This window comes from Pimephales promelas, chromosome 16 (genome assembly GCF_988280905.1).
Source record: "Pimephales promelas chromosome 16, fPimPro1.hap1.1, whole genome shotgun sequence".
In the NCBI taxonomy this organism is placed as follows: Eukaryota; Metazoa; Chordata; class Actinopteri; order Cypriniformes; family Leuciscidae; genus Pimephales; species Pimephales promelas.
Window position 1 is genome coordinate 34,325,319 of NC_142784.1, and position 17,736 is coordinate 34,343,054.

The 17,736-nt window shown below is 38.2% G+C and overlaps 1 protein-coding gene across 2 annotated transcripts; it reads left to right on the forward strand.

Annotated features, from left to right (window-relative positions):
- Positions 1-1,184: 1,184 nt before the first annotated feature.
- On the forward strand, positions 1,185-13,566 carry LOC120488456 (protein NLRC3). Of its 2 annotated transcripts, XM_089121575.1 has the most exons (10): positions 1,185-1,384; positions 1,517-1,638; positions 1,818-1,928; positions 2,938-3,042; positions 4,935-6,665; positions 7,826-7,897; positions 8,439-8,612; positions 10,878-11,051; positions 11,645-11,815; positions 12,428-13,566. In XM_089121575.1, the coding sequence occupies exons 2-10, from the start codon at positions 1,589-1,591 to the stop codon at positions 12,432-12,434; spliced, it is 2,595 nt and encodes an 864-aa protein (XP_088977701.1). In that variant the 5' UTR covers positions 1,185-1,384; positions 1,517-1,588; the 3' UTR covers positions 12,435-13,566. The 2 variants fall into 2 exon arrangements, with proteins under 2 accessions (XP_088977701.1, XP_088977702.1); XM_089121576.1 differs by lacking the exon at positions 12,428-13,566 and having other exon boundaries at positions 1,185-1,638; positions 10,878-11,081; positions 11,645-11,784.
- The last annotated feature ends 4,170 nt before the right edge of the window (positions 13,567-17,736 follow it).

A 17,736-nucleotide genomic window follows, 5' to 3' on the forward strand; every position in this document is an offset into this window, starting at 1 on the left:
TAAGTGAGCTAGGACGCTTAAAAGTAATATGTGGCGATTCTGCACATATATCTTCAAGAGTTGTTTTAACAATGAACTATTTCCAATATTGGGGTAATGGGTATAGTTGCTTTGCACCGTCAAACGCATGGGGTTATGGGAAGCTAAATTTATCGATAACCCTGAGAACAAACCTATTCCTCCCTAAAATCCCACTTTGGAAGATATACATTGATTGTTTTTTTCATTTGGTTGAATTGGATAAATTCATGGCCTATATCAACTCTTCCACACCCTTCTTGAGATTTACAGGGGATCATTATGATTGTTTTATATGTTATAGCGTTAACGTATTTAGCCGAAAAGATTATTGATAATGTCAATATTATATCAACCATTTGTAATATTTAATCAATTATGAAAATGTAACTGAAGTAAAACATTTTGGCCATTAAATCATATTCACAGTAAATATTAATATACGTCATCCCACATGTTATTACACCATATATCAACGAATATTTACTTGCCAGATTATGATAAATGGAAGAATTAAATCATCTGCCGATTAACTCTCCAACACGGCCGTTGAAGGAGTCTGACCTGAGTCTGACTGGAGACCTGTGTTTCGCGCCTCACGTCATATGATCTCGCGATAAATAATCATTCCCTTCATTCATTCACTAATTTTACTCCGAATTCGAGTGTACATTCTATGTACACTGGACAACCCTACTTGTTTCTTATGGGCTATATGCACGCATAAATTCCGCACTTGACGCAAGGATGCTAGTTCATTTCCGGTTGTGGAGATTAAAGCGGAGGAAAACCGAGGAAAACGGGATTATGACAGAGTGTTCAATATTTACTGTCCTCCCGTCTTTGAAACGAAACGTACATACGTTTAGGTGTAATTTTATATAGTTATGTTTATTTAATATAATTTTTAAAAGAAGCATAAACACAACGAGGGGTGTGTTTTATCTGTTTTTGTGACAAACGTTTCTTTAGTATAACCATGGAGTATAAAATTCAATATAAATTCTCGATATTGCCTTTGGTATTGCATTGGACTCTACGATCGGCGGAATTTATCGAGCGTCCTTACACTTTCACCGGAAAAACCGTCGTGCATAGAGCCCATTGGCTAGACAGTACCGGACAGGTGCCGTGGTGCTCTCGTGAACGCGCCTCTCTCTCTCTCTCTCTCTCTCGAAACAAATAGAAAGTAAAAAGTTCGCTTGCCTGTCGCCATTTTAAGCAGGAAAAATACGAAATACAACACGAGAAGAACAGCATATGTTTATCAACGTTTAAGAATGAATTCATGTGTAGTTTTATGATGTTAAGCTGGAGAATTTGACATCCTGTATCTTATAAAAGTTTGATTAAGATGAGTGTTCATGTAAGTTTCTCATATTAATATGCATCTATGGAGGACAATTTAGGTGATTGTTTGATAGTCTTTAAAGGTTAAATGAACTCGGCTCCTCCTTATCCTTGGAGGAAGTGTCTGCTGCTTGTATTGAATGTTTAGGCTCCTCTCAAACCTACGGTTTAACGAGTCAGTGAGGAGATCAAACTAATCAGATTCTCCCGTGTCTTCATCATGGCTGATTCACAAGCATCCAGAGATGGAGATTCTCCTCCAGGATTCAGGTACTTTCAAAAAACACTGTAAAATAAATTAATCTCAGAAAATGTATTTAACAGTAGGCTATTTAAATGTATTTACTTTTAGTTGAAAGATGAATGTGTTCATTCATACTAATATGGTTCCTCTCATAAAGAATGAACACAATAAACTAAAGGATTAAACTGAATCTGTTCTGTTCCAGTTCAGTCCAGCAGAAGAGCTCAAACCCATCCAGCTGTGTGTCTGTGAAGAGTGACTGGTCAATGGATCATCCAATATGGTTTAAGAGTGGAGACACACAGCCTGATCTCAGGTATATCACTTCTATAAAAGATGTGCTTATATTATGAAACATAATTTATAAGTCAGTCAGTCTAATATTAGCAATGACATCAAGTAAATGTAAGCTGAGTTTTTTTCCACGTTTATATAATGGAGTAGGTGTAAAATTGAGCAGATTTTTGTAAGCGCTGGTTCAGATTTGTTGAGAGCTTCACAGTGTCTGGTCCGAACAGTGATGTGTCACAGCAAGATACCGTTACTAGAGTACAGTAAGCTGGTTTATCTTTAAAGGAGCTGTATGCAAGAAATTTATTTCAATTAATCATACATTTTCCCTGATATGTCACTTGACATTAAGAAATCATGTTCATTTCAAATACTTATATGACTGACAACAGTAGTCCGGCCAGGATATTGTCATTTAAAAAGTGAAGTCGCAGCCCTCGACTGATGTTGATGTTCTCAAGTTGTGTTTTGTTCTGATGCGTCACCCTCCGCCGATCTACCAATCACGGACTCAGTATGTTGCGGGGCATTCGGGTTGCCAGCTCTTCTCTAGTTACCACAGCTGCAGATACAAACATGTCGGAATCGGATAAAAAAATGTCTAACGTTGGGAAACCAAAAAATAATCGAAATGAATCCGAAATACTTCGTGACAAAGTCCGAAATAAATAATTAACAGAAAAAAACTCACTGTGTAGGACTCATCACTTGCCATTGGAAGCTTCTTGTAGCAGCCTACATTCCTGCTGGATCCTGCAGCATATCTGGCAACCTCAAGTCATGGGAGAAGGGGGGGATACATCCAAGAAATTTTATTAAGTTTCAATTTATATTTTCATTCATTTCTTGTAAAGTTTCGTTCAATTTTAAATGCACAAAAATAATCCCATAGTTTGACAGTTCAAAACATCACTGCAGTTACAGGCGCTAAAGCAAAAGTTTAACAACTGGTCTTTCCTAAGATGGAAGTTTCCTGTAAAAGTGCACAACATTTATAAGTCTGTATGTTTTTTTTTTTGTTTTGTTTTACTTAGTTCTAAACCCAGATCAGTCCAGCAGAAGACTTCAAACCCAGAGTCCAGCTGTGTGTCTGTGAAGAGTGGCCGCTCTATGGAGCAGCCTCTAAAGTCTGATCTCAGGTATATCATTTCTATAAAAGTTATGCCTATAGTATTTGATATTTTATGAAATTATTAATATACAGCAGTTTAATGAGTTACAGTCCTGTAAGTTTCAGTCTATTAATGATGATCATTGTGGACTATGTATTGTATTGTTAAAACTTTCACACACTGTAAAAGCGGTTGGTCTGTTACTCAATTAGTGACACAATTACATCAATATAATTACACAAGACTTTAATGAAAGCATGTATCTTGGTTTCAGGTAAAATGCACAACTTTTTTTGTTGTTTAATTTTAGGTCCTGCAATTCACATCACACATCACTCAAATACATGATTAATAGGGCTGTGAATCTTTGGGTAGACAGCGAATCGATTCGATTCACGATTCATAGGTTTTCGATTCGATTCAAGAACGATTTGTGCAAATTCAGAACGATTCAATTCGATGCGATTCACATCCAAATTCGATGCGATTCGATTAATTCGATTCGATTCTTAATTTTTTTTATATGCATTATAGTATTATTTCAATGCTTCACCCAATGGGTCTTTGTCTGGGTTTGAATTACACAGCGGCCTTCGGGGGTCAGATAGTGGGGATTTTGTCCATTTTTAATGTTAGTTCATGTTTGTTTTTAATTTGAATGAATATATTATTATAAGGCAAGCCAAGTTTATTTATATAGCACATTTCATACACAGTGGCAATTCAAAGTGCTTTACATGGAAGAAATTAAAATAATCAAAATAAATCAGAATAATTAAAACAGTTTAGAATAAAAAAATCATAATAATAAAAATAAAATACAGTAAATAATTAGAATAAAAAATAAAATGAAGTACAGTTATAGTCGGAAGAACAGTGGCACATATATAAAACAGTGGCACATTTAAAAAAAAAAAATTCAATGGCCTACAAATTAGCATTTGTAGAAACCCACCTAAGTAGCCAATATTTTGAAAAACGCTTTTAAAGTATTGCATTAAATGATTACATGCACAAATTAATGGAGACGTTTTCATTAGTTTCATTTTGCGTCCTCTCAATGCACTCGTTAACATCTTTTCACTGGATTTTGCGCACGCTCGCTCCCATAGCTCTCATGTAACTACAGCTTTTTGAGCAGTCCATGTTTGAGCTCTCAGCTGAGCTCTCTGTCGAGAAAGCAATAGTTTTGAGGCAAACCGCTCAAGCCATTGATAAAGCTGCCATGCCATTGCGTGGGCACTATGAAATAAAACGCTTTCATTCATTTATTACATGGAAAGACTCTCCGTACACGCAAGGTGGTCTCTCGCTCGCTTTCCCTCTCTGCCGAGTGTGTGCACGCGCAATACGCGGTTTGGAGCACAACCTCTGTCTCGCATGCACGCTCGCTCTAGATTCCGGGAGATTAAACTAATTTGCGGTAATACAAGCTGATCACGACACGAGTAGCTCAACAGGTAGAAAGATAAACTCATCTTTCAGGCATTTGACCGACCGGACTTCAGCGTGAGAAATCAGGGGTGTGTGAGTGCGTGAAACCAATCAAATGCGGATGTTTTATGACGGCCGATGCGTGAGGCAGCTTGTACCAGGAACACTTTAAGGTTGTGTTTATATATTTTAAACCACTGAATCGCTATAAAATCGCGATTAATTCGATTCTTAGCCTTTTAAATCGATTATTCACGTAAATAAACGATTCACGATTCAAAATACATGTTTCAGGATCGTCAGGATTTATAATCGATGCATCGAGAAAACGAGTGAATCGTTACACCCCTCATGATTAATGATGGAAACATTTCAGAAAACTAATGTTGTTTTGTGTCCCATAATTCAGCAAACAAAAAATAAATTTTGTAATTTATGGTTTACTTCTCTGACTTGTGTAATAATGTGGTATTTTAATCTTCCAGCCATGACTCTAAACCTGCTGAAGTCCTCAACACGTTGAGATCAAATCTGAGACAGAAGTTTGAGTGTGTGTGTGAGGGAATATCAAAGCAGGGAAACCCAACACCCCTGAATGAGATCTACACAGAGCTCTACATCACAGAGAGTGGAAGTGGAGAGATCAATAATGAGCATGAGGTGAGACAGATTGAAACACAGTCCAGGAGAGCAGAAACAGAGGACACACCGATCAAATGCAGTGACATCTTTAGACCTTTACCTGGACAAGACAAACCCATCAGAACTGTGCTGACAAAGGGAGTCGCTGGCATTGGAAAAACAGTCTCTGTGCAGAAGTTCATCCTGGACTGGGCTGAAGGGAAAGAGAATCAGGACGTCCAGCTCATATTTCCACTTCCTTTCAGAGAGCTCAACTTGATGAAGGACAAAACACTCAGTCTTTCAGATCTTCTTCATCGCTTCTTCCCTGAAACCAGAGAAATGGCCATATCCAGTGATGAGTATAAAGTGCTGTTCATCTTTGATGGTCTGGATGAGTGTCGTCTGTCTCTGGATTTTCAGAGCGATGTGAGGTTGTGTGATGTGACTAAATCCGCCTCAGTGGACGAGCTGCTGACGAACCTCATTGTGGGGAATCTGCTTCCCTCGTCTCTCATCTGGATCACCTCCAGACCAGCAGCAGCGGATCTCGTCCCCTCTGTGTGTGTCCATCGAGTGACAGAGGTACGAGGCTTCAGTGACACACAGAAGAAGCAATACTTCAGGAAGAGGATCAGTGATCAGAGTCTGGCCCACAGGATCATCTCACACCTGAAGTCCTCAAGGAGCCTCTTTATTATGTGCCACATCCCAGTGTTCTGCTGGATCTCAGCCACTGTTCTAGAGAAGATGTGCAGTGAAGCAGAGAGACGAGAGATTCCCAACACTCTCACTCAAATGTACACACACTTCCTGCTCATTCAGACCAACATCAAACATGAGAAGGACTATGAGAAGAAAGTGAAAGATGAAGACATGATCCTCAAACTGGGGGAACTGGCGTATCGGCAGCTTGTGAAAGGCAACCTGATCTCCTATGAGGAAGACTTGAGCGAGTGTGGCATTGATGTGGCAGAAGCATCAGTTTACTCAGGATTGTGCACTCAGATCTTCAGAGAGGAGTTGGGCTTGTGTCTGGGGAAAGTCTTCTGCTTTGTTCATCTGAGCATTCAGGAACATCTAGCAGCTCTATATGTGCATCTCTCCTTTATCAACAATAACATCAATGTGTTTGACCAGATTACCAAACCAACTAATGGAGGCAAAGTGTCCCTATCTGATCTCCATCAGAGAGCTGTGGATGAGGCTTTACATAGTAGAAATGGGCATCTGGACCTTTTCCTTCGTTTCCTTCTGGGTCTGTCAGTGGAGTCTAATCAGAGTCTCTTACAAGAACTAAAGACGCAGACAGCAAACAGCTCTCACAGCAATGAGGAAACAGTTGACTATATTAAAGAGAAGATCAGTGAGAATCCCTCTCCAGAGAAATACATCAACCTGTTTCACTGTCTGAATGAACTGGGTGATCTTTCTCTAGTGAACGAAGCTGAACCTCATACGAGCTCATATGGAGGATTACGTGATGTGAAACTCTCCTCATCTCAGTGGTCAGCTTTAGTGTTTGTGTTGTTGTCCTCAGAGAAGACACTGAAGGAGTTTGACCTGAATATCTTAATTGGAGCCAGAAATGATCGGTAAGTAACACTGAGTACAATCATTACAGTCTAAAACATTGTGAACAAAGAGAAACAAAAAAAAGAGATCAGAGGTGTTTAAATCAACAGACACAGATTGATTTCTGGGATATTGTACATAATAATAATATGTTTAATTTATATAGTGCCTTTCCTAACTCAATGGGTTTTGAGTTTAGACTTAAATTCATACAGCGTGGTTTTTGTCCTAATAGCCAGGGAAAGAAAGTTCCTTAGCTTAGGGGCTAACAGAGAAAGACCTGCCACCCATACATGAAAGACGAAATCTCGCCTCACAGAGAGGAGTTCACAGCCTGAAGATTGGAGAGGTCGAGCAGTAGCACCTCATTGCAGTACATGAGATGAAGGGGGCGGAGTTGGATCCAGATCCAAGGGGTGGAGATGGGTAGGATTAAGGGTGGGGTTAGAGATCAGGGGGCGGAGATGGGTAGGATTAGGAGTGGGGTTAGAGATCAGGGGGCGGAGATGGGTAGGATTAGGGGTGGGGTTAGAGATCAGGGGGTGGAGATGGGTAGGATTAGGGGTGGGGTTAGAGATCAGGGGTGGAGATGGGTAGGATTAGGGGTGGGGTTAGGGATCAGGGGGTGGAGATAGGTAGGATGAGGGGTGGGGTTAGGGATTAGGGGCGGAGATGGGTAGGATCAGGGGTGGGGTTAGGGATCAGGGGTGGAGATTGGGTAGGATTAGGGGGTGGGGTTAGGGATCAGGGGGTAGAGATGGGTAGGATTAGGGGTGGGCTTAGGGATCAGGGGGTGGAGATGGGTAGGGTTAGGTTTATGTAAGGTGGGAGGAGTTGGATCTGGATCCAACTCCTCCCCCTGGATTTCGTGTTGACACTTCACTCAAAAATCCAAAGGATTACGTGCCTCAGTTTCATTGGGCATGAAGCCTTTGGACTTTCCACCACATCATTGACAAGAAAAAATAAAAAATCTGAAAAAATAAATCTGTGTTGGCTGAATACAAGGCTTCTACAGTTATAGATACTAAAACAACTTTTTCACATGTCCTTATAAAGCAGTGTTTAATTAAAAAAATATTTGAGGGTATTCAAGAAGGTATAATGTATTATTTACTTATAATATGAATCATTATTATTGTTGGCATCAATAATTAACTTATTTTTTATTTTCAATTAGTGTCACACAAAACACCACAGATGAAGTTCTTCAGAAGCTGCTGCCTGTGGTTACAGCAACTAGATTAGCTCGGTAAGTAACACTGAGAACATTTGTCAGCGACCAATTTTGCTTGCAGCTGAATGAGTCGACTGACATTCGTGGGCACGCAGAGCTCCTGGCAAATGTTCGATTCGTAGATGGTGACAGTATTAGAGAAACTTTTTTATTTTGTAAATCAATGCCTGACAAAACAACGGGAGAAGAAATATATTGTGTGACAACAGAGTATCTTGAACAGGGGGTGTTGAATTGGAAAGACTGTCACAGATTATGAACTGCCATGACGGGGAGAAGGAAGGGCTTCATTAGCAGAGGGCGAGCACAAAACCACATGTGAAAGCCCCTCACTGCTTTTTACATAGGGAGGCACTGGTAGCAAAAACGCTCCAGAAGGGACTATCCGATGTACTGGACAGAGCAGTAGATCTAGTTAAAGGGTTAGTTCTCCCAAAAATGAAAATTCTGTCAATAATTACTCACCCTCATGTTGTTCCAACCCCGTAAGACTTTCGTTCATCTTCAGAACACAAATTAAGATATTTTTGATTGAGTGTGTCATTGTTCTCTACAGATTGTGGAATTGTGGTGTCACAGATGAAGGTTGTGCTACTCTGGCTTCAGCTCTGAGTTCAAACCCCTCACACCTGAGAGATCTGCATCTGTCTGGGAATAATCTTGGAGACTCAGGAGTGAAGCGGCTTTCTGCTGGACTGGAGAATCCTCACTGTAAACTGGAGATACTGTGGTAAGATGATACATGACTCTCACTTGAAACTGTAAATTCATTAAGTATATTATGTGAATATCAAAGTGGAATAAAATGCATGGAAATAACTTTTATTACATTAATGGACTATGTGCACGTTAGCATATGCTAGTTCCGGCTGCGAAACCGATATGGGGTGTCTAGTTTCCGGTAGCCTGATGGACGACGTAGAGGATGTATGTTTCTCCAGATGTCTTGAACATTTGGCGAATATTACAGTCGATTATGTTCATCGACTGGCTAATGATTTTCCTCCAGCTCCCCAGAGCAAGAGAGAAGGGGTTTAAATATTACATTTCTCAGTATTTGCATCATTTTGAAGGGAACGTTAAGTCACAACAACATCCATGCTCAGACTGATCTCATGAAATTGCGTATGTATGACACGTATCACGTATTTTTGGCATGCTATCAACACGCATAATCTCTTTTCAGCGTGTTTATGAATACCGTTGACTTAACGTTATTATTGTATATATATATATATATATATATATATATACACACACAGTGTATATATATATATATATATATATATATATAGCATATGACCTACCTCAACCCCAACCTACCCGTCACTCCTACCATCCTAGGAAAAAATAAATTTCGCTCCCCAGATGTAGATCTACATTTTGTTTTGTTTCGCTCGGACATTTGACGGCGTGTACATACGCGGTACACGTGGAATCACTCGGACATTAATGTTGCCATGCTACGTGCTCAAGCTATGCGATTTGGTAACTGTTATATCTCTCTATACATTATAAAATGCGAAATCATGCGTTAGAAAGTGCATTTTCCAGAACAGTTTGTGTTGGCCATTGTTTTGTTTATGATGTTCAGAGGCTATGTTGTTGACAACCACTATCGTCATATAGATCAGTGTTGACAACCACTATACATGTCATACAGGGAGTAAAGGTATCCGACGTTGGTTCGTTCGTTATCAAGTTAGGCTGTTTAACACATATTAGGCTGTTCACACATATTTCTAAACAGGTCTCCCTTGCAAAATAGGTTCTAAACCCAGGGGCTTCTCTTGGTTAAATGGTATAATATAATAAATAATTAGTAGCCTAAAAACTTCCTTCTAGTTGTCATGGATACGCAACGCTCCACTCTGTAAAGCGACTGCTTGGGTGCGGTGACAAAATGTGAAATATCGTTTACTTTTCACAATGCAGCAGCGCCTGGCTCCACCCAAATATGAGTGAAAACTGTGTTGGTTGACTTGACAATGAACAAACGAACATAGTTTTAGACAAATATATTTAGATAGCTAAGCTTTAGATAGCCGGTCCACTGATGTAGGATGTAAACAACGGCAACCGGAACCGAAGTACCCAACATCCGCCCTCAAGGCGGAAGTTAGCATTTTTCTCGTGCACAGAGTCAATTATAGGCAAAGCTAAAACAACATAATCAAGTTCATCAAATTAATTTCACGTCTGTTCATATGATGTTAGAGAAATGATATTTTTGAAGCATTTGCTCTATTTCTCCTTCTGCTGTGAGTTCATGTGTTTGTTATTTGTTATAATTTATATAGCGCTTTTTACAATACAGATTGTATCAAAGCAGCTTCACAGTGATAACATGAAAATAATACAACAAATTTTGTTTCTAGAGGAAAATTGTGTCATATCGTCCAAGTACATAAATGACCATACCGAGACGTACTGATCCATTCTCATTTGTGTTTATTCTGTCGTAGTCTCTTCGTACTATTTTTAGATTCCGATTCAAACGTACGCTTAATGACATTCAAAACAGCGGTTTCTCTCACTCTCTCAGTAACGACTGCCATAGGTATCAAGTTACGCCCTCATCCATAGGCAGGGCGGGGATATGCAGCTCATTTGCATTTAAGGTGGTATACACCGAAACAGCTCATTTTTTAACAGGCTCCAAAATGACATTTTCAAATGGTTATAATAAATTAACTATGGGGTATTTTGAGCTGAAACTTTACAAATACATTCTGTGGACACCCGAGACCAATATTACATCTTGTAAAAAGGGGCATAATAGGTGCCCTTTAAAGTGCGATTAATCGTGTAAGTTTTCTGGGCCCTGGAGATGTTCTGACATGCTCTGACATTTGTGCTTATTTCTGTTACTTGTGATATTTTCATGGATAAAGTCTATTTACACTGTATTCAGCACAAACTCTGCTATAATAATATGTCAGCAGCATGTATGTAAAAGTTAATAGTTTTTATATAATTATGTTTACCTCTACAGGTTGTATGATTGCGGTGTCACAGATGAAGGTTGTGCTGATCTGGCTTCAGCTCTGAGATCAAACCCCTCACACCTGAGAGAACTGGTTTTGTCGGAGAATAATCTAGGAGACTCAGGAGTGAAGCTGCTCTCTGCTGGACTGAAGAATCCTCACTGTAAACTGGAGGAACTGTGGTTAGATCATCTCTACCATAAAGACTGAGAGTAAAGAAGGATTAATATGTAGATAGTGGATACAATAGACCGTGTTCTAACCAGATGCAATGTGATGAGATTCCAGCGATAAATAAATTAAAATAAATTAAAATAAGTGCACAACATCAGAGAGTAATTTTGATGACAATCACAGGAAAATGGATAAGTAGGCTACATAATCAAATTCACAAATAATACACCATTGAAACATTATTCAAATACATAGGAGTAGTAATAGCCTATGGCATATGTGAAAAACTATTGGTGGCTTTTTAAATAATGATGATTAATAGGTTTGACAATTTGACCCCGCCCTTGGGTTAACCTTGACCTGCTCTTGCCCTAGCAGTAACCTTGTGTGTAATTAAATAATAGGATAATATGTTTATGACCTTGTGAGTATAAGGTGTCTTCGCATGGGGACACAAACACACATTAGGGCTGGGACGATGCACCTATACTGTATATTGAATACCCTAATCCTAACTGATGTAATTGAACAACATGAGTTAATGAGTATTTGTTTATGTATCTCTGGATATAGGATAAAAGTGTGTCATTGTTCTCTATAGGTTGAGTAAGTGCGGTGTCACAGATGAAGGTTGTGTTGCTCTGGCTTCAGCTCTGAGATCAAACCCCTCACACCTGAGACAACTGTATCTATCTGGGAATAAACTGGGAGACTCAGTGAAGCTGCTGCAGGATCTGAAGGATGATAAACACTACAAACTGAAGACACTAATGTAAGAATAGTTTTTATCAATTTTCATCATCATATTTTAATTAAAATTTTAAATTTCTAATTTATCTCAAGGTTTATTTCTTTGTTTACAATTTAATTATTTTCAAATTCATTTTATAACACTTTGTTAAAACTGTAATGTTCAAAGAATTATATCCTGCAATTTTAATTGAATGTAAATGCATTTATGTCAGAGAAGCAATAAACATTGTGTAAATGCACATTTAGTGATTTATGGCGCTTCAGATTTGGTTTCTGTGCCGCTTTTTCTGTGTAAAGACACCTTATGTGTGTGATAATCTGAGATTTGGGTTGTTTGTTATTAACTGATATTAAATCTGTAGTGAGTGGGGGGGGGGGGTGAAGTGAAGTTGCATGTTAAACTTCACAATAATAATTGGGAATGTGCTAATTAGACTGGAGACCATAGACATCTTTTTTGGTGCTCTGACACACAGATCGCCTGTTCCGCTTTACAGCACCACAAAAAGTCATGAATAAACTCAGGGCTCGACATTGAACGCGTTTTGAACGAATCTTTTATATGAATGACTTAATGAAGGTCACTAGCCGCAACCACTACATCTGTGATTGTTTTTGTGTTTTATTTTAGGTATTAGATGACAGTCTGATCTCCTGCTGATCATCTGATGGTGAATAAGGATCCACTACAGAGACTCACAGCCAACAGAATCAAGAGAGACTGAAGATACAGTGATTTCGCCGTTATAAATTAAGACTTCATTTAGATTTCAACGATCCTCTGACAGACCTGATAAAGCGGCAGTGAAACTCCTTTCATTTCACAGCAAATTACACTTTCTCATCCATAGATTAACCATTTTATTTGTTTAAATGCAGAGTAACTCAAAAAGCTCTGAGTTTTGTGTAAATACAGAGCCTGAATGTGTTTATGTTGAACCAGCAGGGGGAGACAAACACTACTGAAATATTATTTTTTCATAATTTAGTTAAAATGTAGAAGAAAATTTTTAAATGGGAAGAAAAAAAATGTGTCTGCCCATGTGATTCTGCACAGAAATAATGAGCTTTAGTGATTTCCAGCAGCTCATCTTCCTCATCTCAGCTGTTGTGTGGAGAAAGTTGATGGAGGTGATGTTGTAATGTTGGTGTTTGCTGGTGTCCCACTACGGCCAACTGGACATGTGCAGAGATCCAACTACATCACTGTGGAGGATTTCCCCTCAGACTTCTTCTCTGACATGTCGTGAATTTGTCCTTTTCTGTAATTTTACCTTTTTCCACAGATATATTTGTACTATATATCCCACAATTCCAAGCAAATTACACTACTAAATCTATTGCACTACATTACCCATAGGAATGCATCAAGTAAGTTTGTTTTGCTTTTATTTGTGTGTGTGTGTGTGTGTGTGTGTGTTTTATTTGTTTTGATTTCATAAGCATACTTCTCTAGTCATGCTCTTCAGAAGTGTTTGATTTGTGATCTGTCTGATTTATGCTGCTGTTTATGGAACCTGTAGTTTTATTGAGTTATTTTGTAGTTTTATAGTCAGCTGCATATACAAGCTTTGGCCGGTAGGTGGCGCCACAGGTCTATGAGTGAATATTAGACTGTGTTTGGATGGAATAATAGCATTCTGCAGCATATACAAGCCTTCTGTTCTATAACATGTAGTATGCCATTTTTAGACTATAGTTATCTCTCTTTATTACAGTGCATGTTTCAGCCAGTTATATTCTCAGAAATAAAGACTGTAAGTGTGCAAATGTGTCTGAAATGAATCTGATTATATAATGTTTCAGCTGGTGCACATTTTGAAGGAGGTAAAGGGCAGTAAAACACTGTCACAAAAATCTGTTCATATGGATGCTGCTTCATAAAGAAATATTTAGGATGATTTTCATCATCATCAGTTGGCTAGTGTAGGATAAGTGAGTCAGAGTCTAGCAGGCTCGAAAGTATCGTGTGGGCGCGTTTAGCAGATCACATTATCTGTGCTGGTGATAGGTGTGTGTGGACGAGGGGGGGGGGGTATAAGTGATTTGAAAATCATTGAACTCGAAAAAGACAACAATAATTCCAAAAAATAGATAATAATTTGCTCTTTTGAAGGCTATAGACTCTGATAAACTCATATTAGTTACTAATCTGAATATTGTTCTGTCTGAATAATGACTGAACAGGGCCCTGAGGAAAGGAAAATATGATTCCTTCAGAGTTTCAAGTGATAAGACAGCAACTTTTTCTGACTTGTGTGTGTCACATATATGACTCTTTCTTGTGGGTTTACTGTCCTGTACTGTAGTGTCCACGTGGCGTTACAACAGCTCTCTAAAACAAGAAGTGACACAGAGAGAGAGGAGGAGGACTAAAGCTGTAGAACCACACATTTACAAAGAAAAACACAATCGAATAATCAGAATGCAGTATTTGGTTATCCCAGCGGTCCCAGCTCTCTATCCAAATGTTTCATTAGCTGGATCAGTTTTGATCAAAGTTGGAACTGATCTTTGCTGGAAGGTAGCCTATAGGTTTTCGAACAAGCCCGAAACGACTTACTGTGCCCCCCTGAACATTTGATAAATAAATGTGTACATTTGTAATAATTTAGACGCTAGAACAAGGTTTCCGCAGAACTTATCTCTGAGGAACGGTAACTCTACAACGGTAGGAATGCATAACATATTCTCTTTAGAAATTATTCAGAAAATTAAATATTCAACGCATTATTACACGGAACGATTAAGCTTGAATTTGAAATATAATTATATTCATAAATGACTGTTAAAACATCCCAAAACAGCACCCAAACCTTGCAAAGCAGACTTTTCAATATGTTATTTATTTCTATGTCATATAGTTTTATTTATTCAAATTACAATATGCAGATTGTTTGTAAGTATATCATAAATCATGAAATTAATTTAGTTAATCATGCTTTTAATTCTGCGCAGCTGCGCAGTGCTTGCGATCTCAGAATCGAATTCTGGCGGTTTTGTGCAGGTTAGGCCTACAGCCACAGCAAAGCTTAGCTATGGATATAAGAAAGTGGTTTAAAGATTCGTCTTTGACAAAGACGACTTTGACCAACAACAACGTGCGTGGAGACGACTCTGGAGCTAATGAGATGGTAGGAATGAAGAATTTGTGTGCTACATTGCTAATTTGTTTATTTGCAGCATGTTATACATTGCTTTTATTACTGTTGTGTTGGTGGTGGAAACCTGGAGGTTTTGTGACTCTTGTTTGTGAAGTGTAGAGTCTTAAATCAAATTGGTTTTGGCGAAGTTTTAGGTTGGACTTGTAATGATATTACGTTGATTGTGCCTGTTACTCAAGAAAGCCACTAGATGGCACTGTGTTGTGTATGTGACGAACAATGCAGATTAACAAAAAAATATATAGGCTAATTTACTAGATAGAGTGACCAGATTTCTCAGAGTGTATGTATGGGACAGACACTGAACCCACAGACCCACAAAAGTAGGCCTACACTTAGATATATAATATAGAGCTAGTCTCTAATCTCTAAAAATGTCCAAATGCTCCACGTGAAACTGCGGTCTTCCGACCTTTTACAATTATGTCAACTGATTTTGAATAATATGCGCGAGGGAGACTGAGAGAGAGCAAGACAGCGCTTGTGTTGTTTGGGTGGCGCTGTCTTGCTGCTCGTCATAGACATGTACACTAGACCTCACCTGGGGGTTCAAAGCATGCGTCAAAACCGCCGCCATCTTGGAACAGGGGTCTTGTCATAGGAAGTAGCTAGGTAACGCTGCTATCTCTGCCTTTACTTCGAATTCATTGATGGTGGTGGACTTTTGTGCAGCGTATGAAGTTCACGGATGAAATCTGAACTAGGAAGAATGTTTAAAAAAAAAAAAAAAAAAAAACAATTTTTCTTTCTGGAATCAATGATAAATACATGTCTGACCGTTGGAACAAACCAAAAAAAAAACAAGAAAAATCGCATTCATGATGATTTATGGTGATTTTATTTCCGTTAGACCTGTGTCTACTACATTGACGCTGATGCATTCAAGTGGAGGGGCTCCCCTGTTTCAAGATGGCGGCTCTATTGACGCATTCGTTCTAATGAACTGCCGTATCCAAGGTGAGGTCTAGTGTATATGTCTATGGCTGCTCGTATAGCTGTCAAACGCGGCATCACTCTAAAGTGGCTTTGGCTGTACAAAAAATTGCTCTGGTGACCGACAAAAAGCGGACGATCTGTTTTAGAATATTAAACACTAACCGGAAGTCTGAAACTAAAAAAACAGACCGGCTTTTATTATTTACCAATCTCCAGTCACACCAGGCGTGTAAAAGACACAGGCGTCTATTTTGGGACTCGGCTATTATTTGAAGTTTTACTTAAAATAATGATGAAATACGGGACAAAACATGATTTTTTCATAATAAGTCGGGACACTAAAATTGACCTTATGCACAGCTGCACTACTTCCTGAACTTAAGACAGCTCCTTGTTTCCTGTCTGCCATTATTGGCCGAACTTGATTAATTCAGGTGTGTCTGATTATTGTTGCCGTGACTACTGAGGGCACACCTGGATTAATCAATTTTTCCAATAATGACAGACAGGAAACAAGGAGCTGGCTTAAGTTCAGGAAGTAGTGCAGCTGTGCATAAAGCCAACTAGAGTTGAAATACGGGACTGTCCTGGGAAACTTCTCGCTAAATGTGGAAATAAACAGAGACGTTGAGATCATACGGTGAAGTATTTTATTTGAATAAAATGAACAAAACAAGACTATTGTGGTCTATTTTATTTATAGCATAATAATAGGGGTTGTTGTTTTGGACTGTCTCAGATCATTAAAAAAGTGTGCCCCCCTATGAAAATTGAAAGCCCCCCATTTGGTTTGGCCCTGTTTTCAAGACGGTGTGCATCCTGGTTCTCTGCTTGTTTGATTCCGTGTTCTGTGTTATTGATTTGCTTATGATCATTGGTTTAACTCCTTGTCACCCCCCTTTTTGAGAATGGGGGTTTAAATGCACTATTCAAACTAAATGGTCGTAATTCTAGAATGCTTTGTAACATATACCCAAGTTTAAAAGTATGAAAAAGTTATGGAAGTTTAAATTTACAGTAAATCAAATATACTCTACTATATTTTTATTTTATATAAAATATATATCTTACAAAATATGTTTAAAATTACTATAAAATCAAAGCTATAAATCTAACGAAGTTATGTTCCAAATTTGAAGTTGATATCACAAAAATTTAAGTTCCCATGAGATTGTGTTTATGCGCAGTACCCAAAATAGCCACCGGGTGCCATTGAATTCCATTGAATTTAGTTGTATACATTCTGTCCAAATATCAATTCTGTCACAACATTTGAAACCTTGAGACTCAGACCTTTCGGACAATATGTATTTTGTCAAGATTAGAAAAGGTTTTGATCAAATTACAAAATATAATGATGCCCAAAAGGGGAGGAGCCTGATAAAATAATTTAGAGTACCGTTTCTAATGCAACGTTTAATTATAAAACGGTTTTCACACGATGAATTCTGAGTTTATAAGCTTTCAAATGATATCTAATTTATGACTACTAAAATATGTGATATGATAAAAAGGCGATAAAAAAATATAATATTATATTTTAGAGGATAATATATATATATTATCATTTTTAGACGATAATATTATAGTATAATTTATTGAAAAATACTAGATTATATGTTTATTATGAACTTTTAGCATAAAAACAGAAGTTTCAATGAATAAAAGTGGGTGCATCGACTTTTTGTGACAAAGATCAGACCTCCTGTTTTGATGCAGAATTTTTTTGGTGCACTCTTGTTATAAATTCATCACAATTTGTAACACAAAACAGGGGTAGAATATCTATTTAGAAGTCTTAGACTTTTCCAAAAATATATAATTTGTCATAATTAGATTA